This window comes from Rhea pennata, chromosome 2 (genome assembly GCF_028389875.1).
Source record: "Rhea pennata isolate bPtePen1 chromosome 2, bPtePen1.pri, whole genome shotgun sequence".
NCBI classification, from domain to species: domain Eukaryota; kingdom Metazoa; phylum Chordata; class Aves; order Rheiformes; family Rheidae; genus Rhea; species Rhea pennata.
In genome coordinates, this window is record NC_084664.1 from 125,428,528 (window position 1) to 125,453,818 (window position 25,291).

General features: G+C 38.2%; 1 protein-coding gene across 1 annotated transcript in view; it reads right to left on the minus strand.

The window, feature by feature from the left end:
* PREX2 (phosphatidylinositol-3,4,5-trisphosphate dependent Rac exchange factor 2) overlaps positions 1-22,867 on the minus strand; it is a 175,106-nt gene extending 152,239 nt beyond the window's left edge. Inside the window, exon 1 of the mRNA XM_062568190.1 lies at positions 22,656-22,867. Within this exon, the coding sequence (XP_062424174.1) occupies positions 22,656-22,796 (141 nt within the window). The 5' untranslated portion in view covers positions 22,797-22,867. The remainder of the gene's footprint in view (positions 1-22,655) is intronic.
* Between the last annotated feature and the right edge of the window lie 2,424 nt (positions 22,868-25,291).

The window sequence follows — 25,291 nt, forward strand, 5'->3', positions numbered from 1 at the left end:
ATCCCATTCCACATGTGATGTGCCAATAGAGGGGACATGTCACACTATGTTGCATGACAGAATCTCAGTGTAATAGATATTCCCTACTTGTCGCTTGACTATGCCCAGATTTTGCAGAAATGACCATGGCAAGAAGCAGAGTCAGGATTAGTATGAAAGGAGAATGGGGACTGGCCTATTTGACCCCAAGTTCACAATACCATTGCACAGGTTTTGTCTTCATCTACATTACCAAGTAGACTCCATAAGGAAAAAAAGTTGCTCCTAAGATGCAAATGAATTCAACTAAGAGGAGGAGCAACAAATTTAGCGGCACCTCAGTGGAAACCAGCCACCAATACTGCCATGAAGACTGATTTTGCCCTATCCTTCCCTACGTACTTGACACCAGCAGTGAAGTATGCTAACCTCTAGTAATTGTTTTTATATCTTTTTGAAATTAAAAACAAAAATACCAAATGCCATGTAAATTGATACTCAGCTTTGCATAAGCCATTAGCCTTCACTTTCAGAGCAGAAATCTCCATTTCAATAGACAAACTGGTAGTAATAATAGATTAAGTAATCTTCAGAGTTCACAAGAGCAAGAAGGCAAACTTCCTCAGTTTCATAACTATAGCCAAGTAACAAACAAAACAACCTAGGAACCAAGACTTTCAGTCCTTTTTGTATTGATTTTGACCTACAATTTACCGGGTTTTCTTATCTATCCTCCTGCCCTTGCTATTCCTTTTCCTTTCTGTCACTCATCCCTCATTTATAATTTTGTTGATTTCTGCCTTCATATTGATCCTGCATTTATCCACACACACTCCAACCACTCTGTCCCAAATCATCTGCTTTATGCTGTTTATTCCTCCTTACTTACTACATTGCTTCATCTGAGCAACAGATGAATCCAGTTTAAGTCCTTTTCCTCAATCCCACTTTCTAGTGAGTTGGAGAAGAGGCACTGAAAGTATAGGACAAAGTCTTTTTCAAACCAATTTTCAGACTTGTTATCAGAGTGTTCTAGGCTGTTAGCAATGTAGCTGCTGGGAAAATCCAGCTCAGGCCAGTGGCTCCGGAATGGGATATGCTCAGCTACTATGCAGAGATGGCAGATGAACAGTGAAATCAGTATATGAAGTGCTGGCTGCCAAGAACACAGGGCGCAAACAGAATCGATGGGCAGCAATGGTGGAGGCTTCTAATTAGCCTCTACTGAGTATGAGCATTTCTGAGCTTTTCATTTGGTCAAACTGACAGGATTCACACAGAACACGAAAAGGCAAAAGACAATAAACCCACCACATCCTGCACTTTTGCCTTCTTCCATCTCAAATTTAATTCACTTACAAAATATGAAGGTGCCAGTTTCCCAGCCAAACACAAAGAATTCTATCTAGCATCTTACCTGTTTATTATAAGAAAACATAGTATGTTTTACTGGCTTCACCATAGAGCAATAAAAATAATCTCTTCATTTGTGCTGACTGCTTAAATAGATATAGAACAAAGTTACAACATAGTGTGCTACACAAGAGTCAGCATCTTCATACTTTCTCAATAAAAAAAATTATTACGACACACATTGTAATTAAATACTCTATCATGTGGTGAAATTAGTGTTTTTAGTCAAAAATGAATAAAGCATGATCTAGCTACCTCTTGCTAACAAAGAACATACAGTATAAATGCTATTTGAAATATATATTACACATTTTACTCAAAGGTACAAGTCTGCATTTGAACCATTTTAAGGCCTTAAGGACTGTGTCTTCTCTTGCCCTATTGCTATGTTTTACCTACACTACGTTCAAGTTAAGCAGCCTCTACTTTATCCATTTTCCACATAGCATCTCAACCAAGGCAACTCAAGCCTCCTGCTCTTTTCCCCAGCAGTATCCAAGGCTAGACTCTCTCATATCATCCAATTTTCACATGTTTTTTTTTTCCTACTATGCTAGGACAATTCATCTTAGACAGAAGTAGCTAGAGATTCAGCATTTAAGACACAAAGGCAGGAGACAGCTATCATCCTTAATGCTTTTTCTCTAACCAAAGTCAGGAAACTGTAGGTACCTTCCAAAGTCTGTAGGCACACTTTCAAATTTAAAGTTACCTGTAATTATTTAAATGCTTGAGCTAACAGGAGAAAATTCCACATGCCCAAGACTCTTCTGTAATTTGTTATTGTCAAGAGTGGCAGTTGCCATAGTATCATCAGTGAATTTCTCTGTTCTCCCTGCATTTCACATAGCAACAATTCTATTATTGATGACAATCATCAGAATACTTACCCATAGCCAAAAAGTGACACCATTGATAGGAACAGCATGGTTTGAATTCTAGCTGTTCCAAATAATTGAAGCCTGAATGTACCATAAATAACAGAAAAACTGTGACATTTCGAGAACATTGATCCCTTATGTGTTATCCAGCAGATACAAAATCAGAATACAAAATCAGAATACACAAACTACAATGCACATTAGCATTCTTTTTAGCTAATGTAAACTGGGACTTTCAAAGTAAATATTTATTTAAACAAACAGCTTCTATCATGACACCAGAGTTCCAGACTAATGTTAAATTCTTAATGCTTTTCTCAAGTCAGTACTGTGTAGAGTAGCTCATGCAAGCTTTTAGAACAACAAAATAAATACTTTCTTCTTCTGGAAACTTAAATATTTTATTCATCATCACTTAATGAATTCAATTTTGCATTGTTACCAAAGAGAGACAATTAGACACTCAACCATATTACAGACAGACAAAAAATACTGAAAATCAAAATGGATCATATAGAAAAAAGGTTTTCTTCATATAAGAACAGTTTTACAGAGAAATATAAGGATGAAAAATTATGGACAAATCTGAGGGAAATCTCAGCTCCTGAAGAAATGGCCTCACAAAAGAGCAATGAGTCATACAAAGGAAAAAACTATCCATCAGCATTACAAAGGGCATTTACAGCTTTTAAATGTATATGGTAACTGAGCAAAAGAAAGAAATACCTAACCAAGATGCTCTGAATTCGTCTTTGAGGAAAGTTCTCTCCCTGCACTGACCATCTAATATAGGCATCTACAGTAGATGTCTCAAGTTAGGACAGACCTGTATTCATATGTGTATATATACAACCATAATTCTGCATTTATTATACTAAAGTTTTTTGTCTGTCTCTATCTAAAAAGAAAATAAACTGGAAATAAAGCTGATACTATGTTAGGACAAATGGCCTGTTAGCTACCCCAACCCAAAATCTAAGACAGAGTTTTTCTGTCATTTCCAATTAACAGAACATTGATAAATATGAGTATACAAATGTGGAAGATTATTGCACAAAAGTTTGTTTTTGAGAAAATTAGAGGCAGTCTGAATTCTTATTTTCATTCTTGTAGAATCTCAAAGTACTGATTACTGAAGCCATTATTTCCCATTGAAGAAAATAGTTTTTTTTTTTTTAATCAAAAAAATCTGAGCCTCTGTGGGTGCAGCTTAGTGCTATTAAAATCCTGAAGGCCTAATTCTAAATAGCAGTCTAGCAGGTGTTAAGTACACAGTTTCAGATGAGATGTTCTGCCTAAGTCCTATCCCACTGTGAATGACTATCACTTAAACTGTCCATTTGATACCAGAAGCAGCAGTGATGTGAACCAGGAATATCCTGGGAAATTCAGCGTCCCCTCATGCTGCTGGTCCTCTGCTGTTCCTCTGTTATGTACTGCATGAGAGTGAAGGAAAGGTGGAACAATCTTAGTTATACCAAAACATGCTTTCATGCTAGGCTGAGGTGAGACTTAAACAGTTTTTTGCAAGACCAACAAAAGGTTCAATTCACTCAAACACAGTGAGTGAACTCTTCCAGAGAGAATGGGAATGAAAGAAGAGAATCTCAGAATTAACCAGCAGTCTAGTTCCTCAGGTCTTTGTCTTCTCCCTGGCATAGCATTAGGCTATGGAATGACCTAAGTTATGATACTTATCCCTCTCTTTCAAGAAATAATTATATCAGCTAGAAACAACAGACCCACATGGACATAAACTTTTCCTTCCCTGTACCCCGGGCACAGCCTGTGCAGATACTGACAGGCACAAGAAACCATTACAGAAAGTCAGGGGCATATGAACCAGCAACGACAGGTTTATGTTTACTACAGACTCTCCCATTTACAAGAATCTACAAGTTACAAATTTCAAAATGATTTTCAAATCTACTTGCACCATTTATCAGAGAATATTCTGCAAGGATTAATTTTAGCCCTTAAATCTTTCAAAGAAGTATATTCAGCTCTCAGGCTCAAAAAGATCAGTTATCATTAGTCTATAGTGCTTTCCAAGTTTACTGTTCACTTCTAAACAGAGAGACAAATAGCATCAGCCAAATACTCTTCTTCCACTGATATAAAATATGGGACCCAAATTCAAATATCAATAAGATTTATTAATAAATTCTAGACTGTAAGCTTTCAAAAAAAGAGGGGAGTCAGAAAATATACTTACAATATACAACACACAAAACAAACATTTTTCTCCTTTAAAATTTGGTTTAGTGGTATGTTTCTGTAACAAATAAAACGCAATAAAGAATTATACTCATACGTGAGTTTTGGTCATGAGTCACCACAGCTTTTCAATCCACATAACGTTTTGGGATACGTGTAAATTAGAATTAAAGACATTATACTAGCAACAGTGGGCAACATATAATTGTATATGATTGTCCACTGAAACAGAATCCTATTTGTAAAATGATATGAAAAGCCTTCATACTCAAGGCCTAGATGTGATAACACTAGTGGTAACCACTTTCCCTAACTAGAGAATACAGTCAGTAACAAAAATATCATGGGAAGGAGAGAACGAAACAGAGGCCAGCAAGTGCTGCCTTCACTACTGTCCCATTCTGAGAGCATAGGCTCTTCTAGGAGGCAAAGCAGTACAACCTCACTGTAAGATGCTCCAGTTTATGTTTGCTTACAAAAATTTAAATACTATAAGTACCTTAAAGAAGAAAATTAATTTTTTATTTGACAATATGACAACAAAACTTGTGGGTATTGAGATTAAATTTCCTCTCCCATGCAAGACAAATATTCTTACAGCACTGACTATAAAGCCTTGGTTTTCCAAACATTTCTCATTTTCTCAAACAACTTAAGGTAAAAGAAAGAGACCATTTCTGCACTATATTTATTCACTCTTCTGCTTTGCAAAAAAAAAATGCTTACATTTATTATTATTATACTTAGATCTGCAACACTGTAAGGGGAAAACATGATCAACATATGCTTTGGAAAGAAATAGAAATGTTCTAATCTTTGGGGAAGCAGCACAAGATGCACAGGAAGGCTCAAATGTGCCAAGTACAATGACAGGGACTTTTGACCTCTCCTCCAGACAGAGCAACAGAGGTGCTAACAAGGCCATAGCAGCTTCTGAGCCAAACATGCACATCCATTAAAAATACAAAATTCCATTACATGAAAAGATTTATTTGTGACACTGTCCCATCATTTGCATTTATGTTTGCCAAACTTAAAGTACAAGCTCCTAAGCATAGACCGTCTCAAATTTCTGTTTAGCTGAGATGTTTAAACGGAATTTTTAATTTAGACAAAGGCCTACCCTAATGCAGAAGACACCTAGATTTTATATACCGGGGAAAAAAATGAAAATTAGTAACAAATTGCTTCTATAAGGAGAAGCAGCAGGCAATGTGCAGAGTAAAGCTATTGCTGCCCTCCTGTCACTGAATAATGCACTTATCTCTTAACTCCAGTTCTTAATCAAAAACAATAGTCTTCTGTGAGAGAAAAATAAGTAAACAAAATTCGAATACACTGGAGAATAAAGGGTCAATATCCTTTTGGAAGTCCCTAAGGTAACTATAGCAAATGCTTAACTCTGTTGCTACCAGCCAACCTACCTGAGATGTTTACTCAGTAGCAAAAATATATTTAGAGGTAAATGGTCAGAGACTGGTACACTGTTTTAGTCCAGAGCTGTTTGGTGGCTGCTAAGAAACAGGAAACAGATGGAATACCCACTACAGTCTTTATTGCCGTGGTACATTAACAAAGACAACTACAAATTGTTATACAAACGGTTTAGATACAAAATATCATTTTACCAAAATCCTATTCACATCTAGTAGTTCTTGCAGTCATGAGCCAAATTACACTTGGCAGATAGGTAAAATCTTGTTTTACGAGCCACCAACTACTTTCATTACACTGGCAAAGTATTCTCTCTCGTAGACAAAAGGCTGACAGCATCTTCTCGTTATGCAATGTTATGTGGGTGGAAGTGAAATGAATTCTCCAACATGAGCACTAAGTAAAAGTTGTTTGATTTAGCTATCAGATATCTTTGTTTAACACAAAGTAACTTGCTCAAGACTCTGTAGATGACCTAAGACTAGAAAGTAGAGACCAATGATCTTGCAAACTTGTAACTAAGATGAACAATAAACGCTGAAAATAAGCAAACAACTTCAGGCAAAAAATCAAAACCCTGAAAGCTTGTAGTAGGAAAAGAGCTACAAATTAACTAACAAAAGACAACCACTATGGAATAAATTAAAGTTGCAGAGAGGAACATCTCTTCATCCATTTCACAGAATGAAGTCTGCAACTATGTATCCTCTTTGTATCAACTTCCAGACCTCACCATTAGCTCAGTACAGCTTGTAGTAACAAAACCCGCTTGATTACAGAGGGAGAAAAAGAGAGGAAACCACACCTTGGCATAAAAATGCAGATGTGTTACAGTAACAAATGTAGAGTCACCAATTTTCAGTGGAACTCAAAGCAGCTGAGCCTGTGAAATTAAATTCTCCATAGACACTGAAATTCACTGGTGCTTTTCTGAAACCTCTTTAAGTCCTGCTGCATGTTTTCACTAGAAAGGACTACTTTTTATCATGTAGATCCTTATAAGCTTGTTCCACAGTCCTTATGAACCTTTGGGCTTTCTTACACTGCAGCTAAAAACTTTACTATTGTCACAGCCCAGCACTTTCTTGGGTGTCAGTCAAGAGCAATCATGATACAGACAGATCAATTCACCTAGCAGCAAGAGAAAAAACAGATCATGTGGGTCTGCAGCCACATGCCAATGTTTATGAATGAAGTACTTTAGCCAAACACTAGCCAAGCTGTACCTAAAGAGCATAGTGTAATCTTGCAGCAGAATACTACTAATTTCCCATTAAAAGTATCATCTTCCTACAGAGGGACCAGGAGTGATTAGAGGCTGGGAGAACATTAAAAAGCATGAAACATACCCGACCTGTTTTTATACTCTTCTTTGAATTTCTGCAATAATCACGGTTGAAAATCAGCTAGATAAATCTTCCATCTAACCCAGTATGGAAGCTCTTTTGATGAGTTAATTCAAAATGTCTACTTAAGTGAAAGTATCTCGATGGTTGGCAGCACAGAGTATCCTTTTCTGCCAGATGTACACCAGCCCCTATACAGTTATCAAACAACCATTACCACTGTTATTGTGAAATCTGAAAGATAAGCACCTTTCTATCCCCAGACATAGAAAAAGGAGGACTGAGTGGTTTGCTCTGTCAGAGAGTACTGAATGAAAAGCTGCTTTCTTTGAACACTTTAGTTGAGGGTTTGGGAAGAGAAAGCAAGCAAAATTTAACTATTTTTTGTAAAAGAGGAGCACTAACAAAAAGGTGGCAACAACTAAAAGAACAGTGATGAAAAATAGATGGTATTATTCCATTTAATCTTGATTTTATTGTTGAAAGGATTCTTTAATCTTTTTACCTATAAGAATTCTTCCAACCTTGCAGTCAAATAACCAAAACAATAACTTCAAAACCATATGATTTGAATTCGAGATATCATGCTAATTTTTAAAAGACTTACTGCATTTTTGAGGGGGAGAGGGAACCCCCTGGCAATTCAAGTTCACTCTTCTACACAGTTTTCAAATTTATATAAATATGCCTTATTAGGAAACACCAGATATGGCTTCTAACAATATACTAAAAGTTGAGGATTTTTCCAGTAAAACAATCAAATGTACAATATCAAAAAAACTGTCACATTTTGATTCGTCATATTGCAATACCATTTGGTGCAAATCTAGCTACTGAATTTCTTTATTAGTGAAAGTTACAAGTGCAAAAACTCATTGTTATATTCTGTGCTAAAAGTTGCTGTAATACAATAAAGCAAATTAATCCCATTTTACTAGCACACGTTTTTCTCATGATGCCCAAATTAACTTCATTTTTCATGGTGCAGCAGTTACCAGTAGAAAATAACACTTAGGCACATATACCCAATATAGTAACCAATATAATATTAGTCTAAATGCAAGGGACAAGGAAATCAAATATTTCATGTAATACTGCCATTGACAATTGTTGCAAAGTGGAATTTGTATATAAAATAGGACTGAGAGAAAACCAGCAGGAACTTCAGAAAATAAGGCAGTTCTTTTTTACTGATCAACACAAAAAATTGGAATCAAATTGCAGAAAATATCTGAAAGGATTCCATTAACAAAGATAATTCTTCAGTAAAGAATTTTCCTGCAGAATTCAGAAAGTGTATGTTTTACTAGATTGCCTGACCCTAATTTGTCCTAATTTGACGAATGCGTTATAAAATCTGAGTTAAGAATTTGGAGATTGAATACTAACTACTGAACTTATTTTTAGCTTAAAAATTGATATTGTGGCAGATTATAAATTTAAGCCACTATAACGACAAAACAGAATTTATTTTTTTTAACCACTATTAAAGGTTGCTATAACTGCAATACTTGAAAACATAAGTTTAACAGGAGCCATAATGATGGTACCAGTAATTCATCATTTCATTTGATAGACCAAGTGAAGACGCTTCTTCCTTATTTTTTGCTAAATTAAAACTTCTACTAAAGAAAGTAAAATCCAGTAAAACTCAACCAACTCATGGGTGTGTCTTGTAATATACATATATAGAACTGAAAGACAAGAAATCTTTTATGAACACATCAGACCAAATCTTGGCTTAATAGGCTTCTGCAGTGTTTTTCTTCAGGAGTCAGATATCTTTGCCTATCTACAGAAAATTATCACTTTTACTGTAGCAGTAACAATGTAATTTACCCTCAGCTTCATATAAGATTTTCATCACTATTTGTTGAGTCACTGATACACCAACTTTCTCCAATTTCATCCTGACATAGCAGCTCAAAAGCACAGAATTAGAACAATTCTTCTCTGTCATTCAAACTCTTTATAATTATTCTGAAAAGCTTCTAAATCTGCTATATTCATGTTCTGCTCTATTCCTTTTTGAGGAGATTAGAATCATGCTCAAACATGAGGACTGCTGACTGTGACAATTACTTAATATAATTTCACCTATCCAAAAGCATTCATAACCATAGCACAATATACTTGAGTATTCATAAAGATTGAAGTTTAAGCTTTCTCTCCTGAATTTTACTACTTTTAAATGCAAATACTGAAATGTAACCAAGTACAATGGATGGCGAATTACCTGTGAAACGTTTAAGAGAGTGAACCTCTGAGATTTGCTTTTCAATAGAGATCACAGCAACATCACACACTTAAGAAAAACAATTCTCTGCTCTGAATGAGGAAAACTTTACCTTCCTTGGGATCGAAGAACTCTTCAAAATCTTCACAAAACCACAAAACAGGAAACTTTCCTTCCCATTGTTTCTGTCCAGTCTGACTACTATAATAGTTCAGTATACTAAACATGGGAAAAAGTCCGTTTATTTCCTGCAAGGACAACTTCACAGCATACTGGAAGAAATTAACACATTCACACAGAAAATAACTGCCAACTTCCAGGCATTATTCTTAATAAAAAGGATCTCACATAGTGTCAAAGAAAGATAAATGAATGAGGAGCAACTTTAAGGTAGAAGAAAATAAAAGCTATCAGTATTTCATTATCCTACTCCGGCTCACATAAAAAATATCCAGATAGACTACAGTACATTAAGTGTGGTAACCATATTCAACTAACTGTGAAAATTCCATAAATTCCAATATTATTACTTATGTTAGTTACAAGTTACATTGTGTCACTGAACCAAAAAAGAAACAAAAACCAAAAAACATAAATCAAAATCTTATGAGAAAATGCATCTTTCTACCTAGAGGAAACAGTAAACTGATGCAATTCCTCTGACTATTTGAGAGACCTTCTCTGTAATTTTAACCTGGAAAAGGATCTCAACTCTATCAAAAATATTTGCAAAATTATAAAGGAATCTACAACTTTTCACTTTAAAAATACTAAGTCAGACACAACCTCTTGAAAATGTGGGTGCTTCGAATATGGGTAAATTTGCAATTATCTAAAAATAGTTTTCTAAAGACATAATTTCTATTATCTCTTGATAATTATAAAAATTTCACATTTTTATATAAAATAAATGAAAAAAATCAGAATTTCTGCACTTCATGCTAAACAAATTTGAAAGTATCTAAGAAACAGCATTTCTACCTTAACATCAGCCAGACTACTTCAGCCTTCGAACAGCATGTTGCTTAAGGAATCAGCAATGGCACATAATTGACTGCTGAATTATGCCATTGCTGAAAAAGCCAGCTATGCCTGTCCCATTAACACAAATACTAGATGATCAGGAGAACTCATCACTCATCACCTGGTAAGTTTCAAAGGTTTTTTGTGTGCTTTTTTTCATCTTTAAAGGAATCAACCTTTAAATCAACCTTCCTTTCAACCTTGCTGATGTGATGAGTTCTTTTATTTCCAGTATTTTTTCCTTCATTTCCATTCTCCTTCATTTCCTTCTCTCTTTCTTATTTCCACAGTACATGGTTTTTCCTGATAATCTTGCACTCCTCATTCTTCATATTTACTACTGTTGTTGACTACTTCTGTCCTTCACTGAGCCCTTTAAGGCCACACAGGGCTCTTACTCCAATTATCTTCCACAATCTACAAAAATATTCACAGTATTTTCAATATTCAAAGGCAGAAAGGAGAGCTGGGCCTAAGTAACATGCTAACTGCACCTTGAAAAACAGTAAGCAGAATTCTTTATCAACTTTTCATACAAATCATAACTCATAACTCCAAATAACTATCATATGCATTTGTGTTTTTTCATTTTTACTTTCTGAAAGCTGTTATTCACAAAATTAAGAATAAAACCAGGGTGGAACTCAATGACACTGAAAGATTTCATCTCAAAGGAGTCTGAAAAATGAAAGGATGCTTCATAACAGGACTAATTTACTTACAGATTTTTAAAAAAAATCTATTAACCTGAGCACTTGGTGAAACTTACAGGCAAGACTTAAAATGAACAAAGGGAATTATTTTGTGTAATTCATAGAATCATAGAATCAGTAAGGTTGGAAGGGACCTCTGGAGATCATCTAGTCCAACCTCCCTACTCAGCAGGGTCACCTAGAGCATGTTAGACATGGTTGCATCCAGGCAGACCTTGAAGATCTCCAGAGAAGGAGACTCCACAACCTCTCTGGGCTACCCGTTCCAGTGCTCCGTCACTCTCACAGGGAAGAAATTCCCCCTCACCTTCAGGTGGAACTTCCTGTGCTTCAATTTCTGCCAATTTTTCAGTTGTCCCATGTGACAGGACGAGAGACAGAGTTTGCCCCCGTCCCCTTGACACCCTCCCTTCAGGTACTTCTACACATTGATAAGATCCCCCTTCAGTCTTCCCTTCCCCAGGCTGAACAGGCCCAGCTCTCGCAGCCTTTCCACATAGGGCAGGTGCTCCAGCCCTGTGATCATCATCACAGCCTTGCGCTGGACTCTCTCCAGCAGCTCCATGTCTCTCTTGTACTGGGGAGCCCAGAACTGGACACAGTACTAGAGACGAGGCCTCCCCAGAGCTGAGTAGAGGGGCAGGATCACCTCCCTCAACCTGCTGGCAACACTCTTCCCAATGCACCCCGGGATACCATTGGCCTTCTTGGCCACAAGGGCACATTGCTGGCTCATGGTCAACCTGTCATCCACCAGCACTCCTAGGTCTGTCTCTGCAGAGCTGCTCTCCAGCAGGTCAGCCCCCAGCTTGTACTGGTGCCTAGGGTTGTTTCTCCCTAGGTGCAGGACTCTGCACTTGCCCTTGCTGAACCTCAGGAGGTTCCTGTCTGCCCAGCTCTCCAGCCTGTCCAGGTCTCTCTGAATGGCAGCACAGCCCTCAGGTGTGTCAGCCACTCCTCCCAGCTTGGGATCATCAGCAAACTTGCTGAGGAGGTACTCTGTCTCCTCATCCAGGTCATTGATGAAGAAGTTGAACAGGATGGGACCCAGTACTGAGCCCTGGGGGACGCCACTAGCCACAGGCCTCCAACCGGATTCCATGCCACCGATGATGACCCTCTGAGCTCTGCCTTTCATCCAGTTCTCAATCCACCTCACTGTCCACTCGTCTAACCCCCACTTCCTGAGCTTCTCTAGGAGGATGTTATGGGAGACAGTGTCAAAAGCCTTGCTGAAGTCAAGGTTCACAATGTCCACTGCTCTCCTCTCATCTACCCAGCCAGTCATTCCATCAGAGAAGGCTATCAGGTTGGTTAAGCAGGATTTCCCCTTGGCGAATCCATGCTGGCTACTCCTGATCACCTTCTTTTCTTCGATATATCTGCAGATGTTCAAATTCAGAAACTTCTGTGCAAGCAAATAATAGGAACTTTACAAAATTCAAGTAGAGAAATTCAGAGATTACTTAGTTTGTATCCAGGTCATCCATCCACAGTCACTAATACCCCTAAACCCAGACAGCCCCTAAACCACTGCTGCCCATAGTTAGGAGGGGTACACCCTTCTTAAACATCTGCTACTAACTACCTATGAAAAAGATCATTGTGATAGGCCTACCATTAAATATATCCCAGAGGTTTCATAGGTTCTTTCAATTCCTTTCATTTTAGGTTAATAAACCCCAGAACTAGGCTTTTCAATAAACTGGAAGCTTATAAGCACAACAATTATAAACTTCTAGCCTAAGTGAGAAAGCTCTCTTGTAGCTTAGCCTTTCTGACTTGTGGTTCCTAAAATATACCCCAGCCATTCCAGCTGGGGACTCAGAGGCTGCAGCCACACATATACTCCAGGCCTCACCTTCAAATTTGTCACACTCAGATTGCAGAGTGGACAACATTATTTGTTGTCTCTCAGCTAGCCAGACTTGGCCAGCCTTTTAGCTCTGAGCAACCATCACCCAATTATATTTTCTTGATTTTTTGCAACACATATAGAAATACCCTTAATATCTCTATCAAGAACCTTTATTCCCAACTGCATTACAGAATTTCTTATGGCTCAGTTCATACCTATCCAGTTAAAATGAGCATCAACTGCATAGATCTCATGAGTAAATCTTCCTGACCTATGCGTTCTCCATGTTTTCTGTCTTTTTCTTCCTTTCTATTCAAACTGCCAGCTGATTGCTTCTGCCTAATCCACACTAGTTAAACTGATTAATATTCCCGATAGAGATCTTAAAACCTGCCATTTAAATATTTTAAAAGGCATCATATATGGACTTCAGGAAACTTAATCCTCCAACATATTATCAGATTGTGTTGACATCACTTGTAACCTGTTAATAGTGATACTTGTTACAGAAAGTGGTCTCAGTATTCACTGATGCTCCTCTGTCATACTACAATCGATTAAGGCATGAGGAGGCTCTGACTGTTGATTCACTATCTGGAACACTTCCATGCCTTTCTCTGGGAATGATTCCTTTTAAACAGCCCAGGACACTACCAGTATATTTCATAGGAAGAAAATACAAATCTGTATTTAACGTAAATTTGCTTGTCAACTGGCACTGGTCATTCTCCTTAGCTGTTATAATAGGCAAAGTTGTATTTAGAAAGCAAACATATCAATACCTAAAATGAATGTAAACCTCAGGTGCAAGTATTACCAACTACAGCTTTCTGAAGTGAAAATAAAGATGTAACTTCCCTTAACACCTCAAGGAATGGATGATTTACTCCACTCCATTCAAAAGATATTATCCCTTTATTGTGGGGCATCTTGCATCACACTGAACTAAAAATAAAGTACTGAAAGCCACCCTACTACCTCTTATAACTGTTCTCACTACTAATCTTCCTTTCTAACTGCTTCTCTTACCCTTGTTTTTCAACCTTAAAGTTAGAATTCTTACACTGTTTATGATTTGTAGACAGATCACAGGCTTTACATACACATCTGAAAAAATATCCAGAAACAGAAGCACCCTCAAAAGAGATAGGAAGAACACAAAAAGCCCATGAAGTATAGCAAATGGCTTGGAAGTCAGGCTGCAAAACACAAAGGAAAATAAGGAAGTCTCATGGGACCTAAAATTGTTTATTGATAAAGTATGCACAAACCACTACTATCTCAATTTTGTCCCTAAAACAGGATAAACTGAGCTGTGAACAAGTGAGTGAATGAAAGGAATAATAAAGCTTGCATAAAATGAAGCTAGCTTTGAAAAATTCTTGCAGGCTCTCAGATGTTTTAAGCAGACATCCATCCTTTTGGCATCCGTTATATACAAACGGAAAGGATTGCTTTGCAGTCAGAGCTCTAAACCGGAAATCAAGACATCACACTGTATTTCTGGCTCTGCCACAGATTTCCTGTGAGATTGGAGATCAAGATGTTTCTAAGTCTCCCATTGGTTATTAATGACAGTAACACACTCAAAACTTTTCGAATAGAAAATATTATAGAAATGCAAGGTTGTTTGTTTGCTGAGCAAATACACTACAGTGCAAAAGGTCATTTGTGTATTTGAGTTTCCTCTTGGATTTTGAATATTTTCATTTGTTGAACAGTGTAGTCCATCCACTTCCACTGCAATTTCAGAGGACAGAAAAAGTACAGATATAACCCTGAAAATTTTGCTTCACTGAGGAGCTCAAACTTCATGACCCAATTTGCCTTTTTCTCATCATATCGAAACTGCAAAAATAATGAGTCATATAGGGAGCAATGGACCTGCAAAGGTCATCTAGTCCAATCTCTTGCTCAAATTGGGGTCACCTACAGCCAGTTGCTCAAAGCCTTGCCCAGCTGAACTTTGAGCATTTCCAAAATACAGAGATTCCATAGACTCTGGGCAATCTGTTAAATCCAGTTAAATCAAGGTAAATGATATCCACAGCTCTCCACATGCTCCTTGAACCAGTTATCTCCTTACAGAAAGTAATCAGGTTAGTCAGGCATGATTTACCCTTGGTATATCCATGGGGGCTGTTCCCAATCCTCTTCTTCAAAACCATTTTCGTGCATGTGAAGGAAGAAGATTTGCTGCATAACCCCCTTCTCAGGGACTGAGGTGAGGCTGACCAACTTGCAGTTTCCTGGATTCTGCTTCTTGCCCTTCCTGAAACTTGGTGCAACCTTTGCCTATTCTCAGTCAGCTTCCCCCAGTCAAGACGGCCTTTCGAAGATGATAAAGAGGTCTCACCATGACACAAGCCAACTCCCTCAAGTGCATTCCATCTGGTCTCAGACTTACGTATATCCAGTTGCCTTAATTACTTTGTAACTGTATCTTCCACTTCTACTAGCAGGCTAGGGAAGACCTCATATGACTCAATATCCCTCCTGAGTAGCCCATTCCAGAGAGCTTTCTTGAGCCCCACACCACCGCACTCAGTCTAGTAAAAATCCTGCTCAGTCTGAAGCAGAAAACCAAATGTGCATGTACTGTGAATTAAAAGTAAAAATAGAAAAAGTTAAACAAAATCCCTGCAAAAGAGCATGTATTTATTACATTAAAAAGACCCTAAAATTATCATTTAAATTATCATCTTATTCCATTCTATACCTCATTCAGAGTTAATCCAATTCCTTTCCAAACAGAGACATAAACTTAACATATACATCTATGCTTCTATCCTTCTACAGACTGGCAAGTTGCCTCCAGCAATATCTCAGGTCTACTATAGCCAGTTTGGATTTGTTTATTTTGGCCAAAACATAGCTCCTTTTGGTTTCCAATGTATGAAGAACTTCTCAGTGCCTCCTATAGTGTAATACTGTTACTAACTTTGAATTCTTACATATTCTTACCTGCTTTGACAAAATTGTTCTCAAGTCTGCATGCTAAGCTTACCAGAAAAAACTATCTTTGAAATGCATAGTTTCAAGCATTTAATGTTTAAAAATGGTGACAAAAATTGCTACTGAAGAGGTTTGAAAAATCTTTCTCCACAAATGTTTGAATCCCTGCAAACAGCATACTACTTAACAGTGTTCAGCTGCATATAGTAACTTAACCTAGACATATTGATTGATGGTCTCCTCAAAAATAGTCTCTTTAAACTAGCAGTTCACCTCACAAACTTCTGAAATGTATGCAGTAGGAGAGCCAACACTGAGCAAAGGAGTAACTGGAACACTACAAATGCAACTAGACTTATAAATACCAATCAATTAAGAAGGTAAGTTGTTATACAACAGCCCTAAGCATATCATTCTCTTCTTAGTCTAAAACAGTCTTAACATAAAACTTTCTTAAATGCTATGAAACAAGAATTTATGCTTTCACTATTTTAGATTTTTGTTTGAGCAGCTAAACAAACCACCTTTTTCCTTAAAGAGCAGCTTTGTAAGGTACAGACCAAGGGCATTTGAGAGCAATTAGAGGAAAACCTGTGAGAAGTATGAAACATCTGTCTTGAGTAGAATTCAGTATAATTCACTACACTTCCAAACGAGATATTTGCCTAGAAACCTCTGCTTTTTGCCTTGAATGAACTCTGTGCTCAGCTACCAGAGACAGGAATAATCTCTCTTGCTAATCAACTGTATAAAGCAAGAGTCAGACATTAGAGACAGGGTGTTACATAGAAATAAACAGCTTTTAAGCAGTTACTCTTACTCTGACAGAGACCACAGATGGTGCTATTGACATAGGCAACCAAAGTCAAATACAAATTTGAGTATCACATTCAGTTTTTTTCTAATGCTTAGGCAAGTTAAAAAAAAATGTAGAAACTGGAAATGAATGGAAAAGATATTGACTTTCTATGGTAATTGTGTTTGCACTTCCTTTTGACTTTTTATGATGAAGTAGCCATAGAATGTTGTTTTTCTCTTCCTGAAGAAAAAGGAAATCCCATAACCTTATCAAAAAATGCAGCCAGCTAAAACCCTTCCCTTCCATTCATTTAAATCCCTTTTATAAAATATAAATGCCATTATGCAAACCATTATGTAGTCACTAATTATTACTGTAATTGATTGAGATATTATATAGATATAAATGTTATTCTTTTATCAAACTATAACCATAAAAGATCATTTAGAAGTGGTTCTTTTGTGAAAGGCCCAGCAACCTAATGGCATCATCTAGCATAACCATTTGGGGAGTTTCAATTCAGCATACAAATCCCCTTTTGCTGGCCAATGGTAATAATGCTGAAGTTAACTAAAATTTACATAAAGTCTCTGTTACTGTTAATCAATTCTAACTCATTAGTCTGCTCATCATTCAGAGAAAAACCTATTGAGACAAGGGAAAAAAGAAAGGTTCAGTGTGGCAGGGAAATGCAGGTCCTGAGAAGTCATACAGCCACACAGAAGACCAGATAATGAAACTCCTGAACAAATTCTCTTTATGTCCTTTGAGAAGTAAAGATTCTGCTTCCCTGAGAACTATCTATAAATGTGTATCCTGTTATGTTCACTCTAGTGCAAGTGGAAGATAATAGAGAAGACGATACAGTAGGACCTAAATCAGTATGTGCTACATAATAAATTAGCTATTTTTTTCCAGCTGCATGAAAATCTAGCTATCCAGTCACCCCAGCTCAGCCTAATGTAGAGTGTTAACATATGCTTCTATTCCCCTCAGTGTCAAATCTGTCAGAACATGAAAACACACCAGAAAAAGAGATCCTTGTCATATAAAAATAAACTCTCCAGTTCCATGGCTATCCCCAAAGTACCAAATGTAGCAGCTCTATCACATTTCCAATTTCTACTTCAAAATAATTTTTCTTCCTTTAAATATTTTTTAACCTACTTTTGCATCTACCATATTTTCCTGCAGTACATCTGCATGTTAAATTTCTTCACAGCTTTATTTGACTTTACTGGCCAAACTTAAGCATAAAGCCTACAGACTAAGCCTCGTACTAAGTTACAAAGTTACAATTAAGCAGCTACTTTTTAGCAATTGTTTACTATTAAATGCTTTTTACTTTCTCAGCAACTTCTACTCCATTTTTATTTTCTCTACATTACTGCTAAGTTGAGGGTTCAGATCAATGCTCTGCTTTACACAGTAAATAAAATCCTGCGTGAAAACATTAAGATAATTAAAAAGAAACTTGTTTTGTAAAATGTTTCTTAAAAAGTCAAGTGAACTTCTCAAAGCATAAGATACTTAACCAACTGGAACCTTTAAAAGGCTTATTCAGTTTCACTTTAGAGAGCTAATTGTGCTACTTACAGACAAAAAAAAGGTAAATTTTAACTATGTTTACAAAGTTCACCTTAAATAAAATGAAAATGGTTTATTTTTCAATTTTTAAATGCCTAATGTATGTGATATTGATGAATACATAGAAGTAAAAAAAAAAAGAGCATCTTTATCATGAACACTCAAAGTTATACTTATTCAGTGACTCCACTAAATAAAACGATGTGTAATTAGCTTATATAGAGTAATTAATTACCAACTATTGCTTCCTTTCCCCTCCAGAATGAGTATGGTGGTGAAAAATTATTCTCCTAGATCCTCACAAGTACAGCTTTTCTATCATCAGAAAGCAAAAATTCCTTCCTTGTAAGATGTATCACCAGAGAGCAGTAGGAAAAAAAAATCTAATTAGCAAGTGAAGTATCAATAGTTTGAACAGAAATCTCAGACTGTAACTCATAACATACTCCATCTCTAGATATTCTTCCCTCTGAAAATGTTTTAGTACCTTAGGTAAGTTTTCTTATTACTAGATTTATTTACTGTAGGAAATGCTAAATGCTAACATGAACAAATAAACTCTGATATTGAAATGACACTCCAAATGTTATGAAATAGTTTTAAATATTCAGTATTCTTCAAATATTTCATCTCTTACACTCTTTTATAATCTCTTGTGCATGTCTAGTCCTGCTGGCATTGCAGTGACTGTGTGTCACTCAAACATTCCCAAAACTGTCATTGATCAGTATTACTGATGTCTTAACACAGTATGCTACTATAGTTTATTACATGAAAGATTCTGGTGATCCAAAGTGAATACAACCAGGCCTTTCCACTCAGATTTGATCTGTGAGAAGTACAGATTAACAGAACACTGTATTTACACAGCATAAAGCCAAAAATAAGAGATGAACATGGGCATTAGTTGGCCACACCTATGCAACTCAATAATGAACATAACGAACATAACTTTTTGGTTTTGCGCTTAATAGCCTTGTAAACTTTTGACAAATTACATAAACCAAGCTGCTTCTCACTACACTGATGATCATAAATGGAGAATGAAGAATGACAGAGGAATACTAAACCAAACTACTTTAAAAAGCCAATCAGAAATTTGTCCTCAGTGAGACCCTTTCTAATTCCAATACAAACCGAAGAACCTAAATAATTCTAACAGAAATTTTTCCAGCATAGAGAAACTAGCAAAACATTTCCTATATATCTACAGATAAGATCCCTCCCAGTCTTTTCTTCCCCAGGCTGAAGAGGCCCAGCTCTCGCAGCTGTTCCTCACAGGGCAGAGGCTCCAGCCCTCTGATCATCTTTGTAGCCCTACACTGGACCCTCTCCAGTAGCCCCATGTCTCTCTTGTACTGGGGAGCCCAGAACCGGACACAGCATTCCAGATGCAGCCTCATGAGGGCTGAGTAGAGGGGCAGGACCACCTCCCTCCACCTGCTGGCAACAGTCTTCCTAATGCACTCCAGGATACCATTAGCCTACTTGGCCACAAGCATATATTGCTGGCTCACAGAAAAATGGTGATGTACTTCTCTGTATGCTGATGTACTTCTCTGTATGAACTATAAACATCACAGAACATTACATTCTGTAGCCCCACAAAAAGAACTACAATTTCAGGATTAGAGCTTATTCTTTTTATTTAACTAAGCAAATACTCTGTTCCTACTAACTTCAGTGGAAACTGCATGTCCTCTATGTAACCTTTTTAGAAAAAATCTATACATGGTCTTCAGCTCTTCCATCACAAAGGAAATGCAATTTCTACCACAGTAAGTTCACAGTAAGTATTCCTACCACTAACAGTGCCCAAGAGACTTGGAAGCCTAACTCCCAACTTTTATTGGAACGTCATTCTCTACAACCGCACCGACTTTAACAAGAAGTGCTGCAAAACAGAATAGGGTTTGGACAGAGAAACAGTTGCAGCTGAGGCCTAGGCCCACATCACACCTGTTGCAGAGGGGCAGGGGGTTACTTCTGACCAGCTCTAGTCTGCACACTCAATAGCAGCCAGATGTGTTCTTAGAGAAAATCTTCCACTTCAGTTCCATCCAAAAGGAATCCAGTGTGTGTGCCCCAAGACCACCTCACAATGTGAAACAAAGAAAGAAGGGATGACTGGGAAGATCTGCTTCAAAAGCATACTCCTGGTCTGAACTAAAATGTTGATATAGATTCATCCCATGTCTTTTACACAACACTTGCCAAGGTTGAACACATAGGAATAAGCCTTCAGTTATAATCAGAGAAAACTGCAAGTCTTTATACCTCAGGAAAGCTCATCCTTTAGCCCACAACACTTTTAAGAAAAGGGAATCATAAACCTTAAGTTTAGCCTCTAGATCAAGAGGTAACCATAGGAAAAAGCACAGTGATGGTTCTGATGGTGTATGAGAAAAACACAAAAGCCTCTATATTCACTCAAGCCCAGGGTTGTTTCCCTCACGGAATCAACCACCACAGCTGCTCTCAACAGAAGTCTTGGCAGATAGGCCAAGAAAAAAGCTCAGAAACTGTTTCCTCAAATCAGCACTGAAGTACAGTTAGAATGCATGACACTTCCCTTTAAAGGCTTGAAATTCTCTGAATTATCACTTGAATCCTGTTCACTAACATTAACGAACATGAAACAGCTGACAGAACCAGGTAATTAACTCCTGTCCTTCTCCTTTTCTTCATATGATTTATCTGGATCATCTTGATACAAATTCTGAGATATGAATTCTTTATTTGGGATGCAACTAGAAATATATATATAGGGAGTCTACTTTTTAGAAGGAGCTGAGCACTTATCGCTTGAACACAAACATTTATCTTATGTTTCAAACTGTCAGGTTCAATTCATTACATATTCTTTAAATTTACTAAAGTGACTGAAGACTGATACATGTCAAATTTGGGGCTTAAGATCAAATATTGTAGACCAGTCTCAAGATATTTTCTATTTTTTTACAGTAAATAAAATCCAATTGTTAAATCAAAGTAAAAAACAATCTTACAACCACTTTCTCAAATATACTTGTTAAAAAAAATATATATAAAAAAAAAAGAAAAACAGACAACACATTGGAACATTTACCATTTTTCATGGTTCTGAGGATAAACATATGGAGAAAATAAGCTACTCGGTAGATCTTATTTCACTCCAGTGTCTGTCCTTTTATTCTCCCTGTCACAGCCAAGTTGCGAATTTCCTCTTCCATGATAATAAGCAGAAAGTTCACAGATCTCAAAGCAGCAAAGCAGGAAGTTTGCAGTTTGAAGGATTTCCCCTCTTTGACGAGACAGGGGAGGGGAGAAAAGAATGTGGGGGCTATTGTGAAAGATTGTCTGCAAAATTAAGCAGACAATTTGGATATGCTTACCTCAACAAGACCCTAAAGCAATGCTACTGACACCACACACAAATGGGAAAGAAACATTGCACACATCTTATGTAAATTGTTATGCTGCTTTGTCTCTTTCAGCAGATAGCTTAATCAGAAAAGGAGGATATCTTGCTATTACCTGGCACAAACAAACTTATCAATAGTGATAGCAGGAAATAGAAGGAAGCTAAAACTGCTACAACACAGCACTCACCAAAACATACTTTCTTCCCAGCTGAGCCCTGTATCACAAGGCAGGACTGAGTGCCACATGTGGCTTTAATGCCAAGCAGCTGCTGCACACCCACACCCTCTCTGTTCCCTCCCTTACCCTGTGTTTCAAGGACTATAAGTAATGGAATTACAGCAACCTGCAATGAGCACAAGCCCCAGCATCCAAGACAGACCTGAAACCAAACACATTCCCCCCTCAGCCTCCATGCCCGGAGAAGTGAGATCATCTGTGCAGAAGTGAGATCATCTGTGCAAGCTCTCTGAGGAGGGCAAACAGGGGGAGAACTTAGGGGACACCCCTACCCAGCCATTTCAAAGCCTGCTTTAAAGGGAGGAAGTCTAGCAAAAACAAGCACCCAGCACAGCTTTGCTGTGGAATATGTTTTCCCGGCTGAGTCGCACCCCACATCCGGCCGTCCCCCTCACACCCCCCCCCCACACACACACGCTTCCGAAGCAGCAGCCCTCTCACACGGGGCTGCCCCAGTCCCTCCAGCGGGTGCTCCCCTCCCCAAACAGCAGCACAGAGGCAAGCATAGCTCCCTGTGGCTGTTCAGGAGTGGCTGCACCCTGGAGAGCAAGGGGCACCTTGATTCCACTCACCGACACCAGGAACTCCAGTGTGCCCACATAGTCCCGCTCGGTCTTAAGCAGCTCATTGAGGACACACACACGCAGGCGAAGCTGCTTCTCCAAGTCCTTCCCGCTTTCCCCCTTGCCATCCCCTTTGCTTTCTTCTGTCATGGTGCAACAAGCAGAAGCGGTGTTCCCAGCCCAGTGCCTTGCCCAGCTCCTCTCCCGGTGGCGGCAGCGCTGTCTGAGCACCCCGGCGCTTGGCTGTAGAAGACAACAAAAGACCCCACTAAGTTACATAGCAGAGTTGGGCTCTGGCTGGTCCTAAGCCGCACAGCAAGCTCAGCCCCTTCTCACCTAGCTCCAGCAGCAGCCCAAGGTCCGGAGGCAAAAAGCCACCCTAGTGTGAGCTCCTTTCCCGTCAGGAAGGGGACACAGCCTGGAGGAAACGAGCGGTCACTGGTTCCCAGCTCGCCCTGTTAGCTGAGAGGTTGGAAAGCCTCCGCAGCAGCACAGACTTGGACATTAATCAAAAGCCTTGCATCCATGTGACTCCAACCCCTTCCCCCCCTTCGCTAAATCTCAGGAAAAAGGAAAGGAAACAACTTCAGGGAAGATTGCGTGCCAGCAGCTGCCTGTTTCACACACAAGCTGTGAGCTCTAGTTTGAGGCTAATTGGAGATCTCCAACAACAGAGCACAAGAATTATAAAAATGTCCCAGCAAGCCGGCTAGCCTGGGAATCAGCAATGTTTTTACTTTGTTCTAATATTTAGCCAGAGTTACTTTAACTATCTTATGGGAGCATGTGGAAGGAATATTACAAATATACTGATGTACATCCACACATTATAAATATATATTTTGATATTCTTCTGAACACACAGAGCTGAGTATGTGTATGTGCTTAGTAGGTCCAAATAGTATATTTCAGAGTAGATACTGATAGATTCCTCTAAAGTAAGTTTCTCTTTTGTTTTGTTGTTGTTGTAAAAATGTGTTATAAAATCCAGCCAGGTTATATGGCTTTCTTATCTGCACTGGAAGTTCAGATTTGCATGATACGTTAAGAGATACATTAAAAAAAAAAAATCTGTCAGTAAGCTCTTCACAAACACTGTAAGCAAGCAGTATACAGCTATATTATAGAAGAACTGATTTCCTGAAAACTTAAATATGCCAGGACACTATTGCTTGAATTTTGAGACCTCTAATGAAAGTTGAAGGTTTCTCTAGCCAGCTCTTAAATCTGTTACTGGAAGAAAAAAAGATATTCATCTTCAAAGATATCATATGTAAGTTTACCTTTCAAAAACCTACAACAGCCTAAAGGGAAGGAATGAGTTAAAAACAGGGTATAAAACTCTTCTACAGCCACATCACAGCCTAAGTAGCAAGAAGAGACGAAGAGACAAGCAGTAGAGACTCATTCGTATTCTGTTATTTAGACTCATTATCGAGCTGTCTGCCTCAGACATTGATGGTGAAAGAGAATACAGCTCTCTCAAGATGCTTCAGCTTAGAGAGCTGAAATAATAAAACTTGTTTCTTTGAATTTGTGTCGTACATTCCTCTTTCTCAAATACATACAACCCCTCTTGTAATACCTAGGCAAGAACCAATAGTTACTGTGACTGGTTCTGCTATGTGTATCATACTCAGCCACTAGGTATGGACAGACTAGCTGCAAGATTACCTAATGAGCCCAAACTGCAGCTCTTCTGCCAAGAGGAGTTTGAGACTCCATTTGAAAACTAGTCAGGGATTTTTGTTAAAAGTAAAACTTCACATTTTTGAGGACTTCACTGCTCTACCAAATCTGGTTGAAATAAGGTGATGTGTTCAAAACCAACTGAGACAAAAAAGCCAACACAGTCCAGTTATTTAAGCTTGCTTCCTCAGGAAATTGGCCTAAAATAGACAACCTGCCTGCGAATTAGCTCAAAACCTTCCCAGCCTCAGAGAGAGGCTCCACCAGGGAGGCACAGAACCCAAATCCCAAAGATCTGTGGCATCAATCCTGATCCTATGGAAGAGATGAAGTCATAAGCACTAGCAGCAAGAAGCCTGACACTATGGTGGAAAGGCAAAAAAGTGATCCACTGAACCACACATGGCAGCAGTTTTCTAAAGTAATGATGAGCAAAAAGAGATCAGAAATCACTGGAGTGCAGTGCAGTTTTCTCCTCCTGAACACATGTGGGTGCCCCTTCTCTGGCAGTCCTAGCCAGAGGCCTCCAACTAGTTACCTTTCCTGTCTACTAGCATCCTCTTTCCTTTGCAAGCATGGAGATAGAGACCAGTACAGTTTCTGATTTTGAAACTCCCTTTGCTTTAGCCAATGTGCCACGCATTTTCACAATCCACAGGCACATGTGCAGACCTAGGTGAATGCTAGGGAGCAAGAACAGCAACACAGTGTCTTCTTTTCCCCACCAGCTACAGCAGTAAGAATCAGTTTCCTTCAAATGTTTGTCATCTCATTCCCAAGAGACCTTAAAGCCTAAATGATCTTTGTCTCAACTTAAACTTCTGCTGCCCTCACACATCTGATTCTTGCTCCTACTGTAATTCAGGCAGACGGCTCCAGCTGTCTAGGCCAGCAGAAGCATCACTGACAATGTAGGAGAGAGTTTTATTGCTCATTTCAGGCCATTGAACATAGCA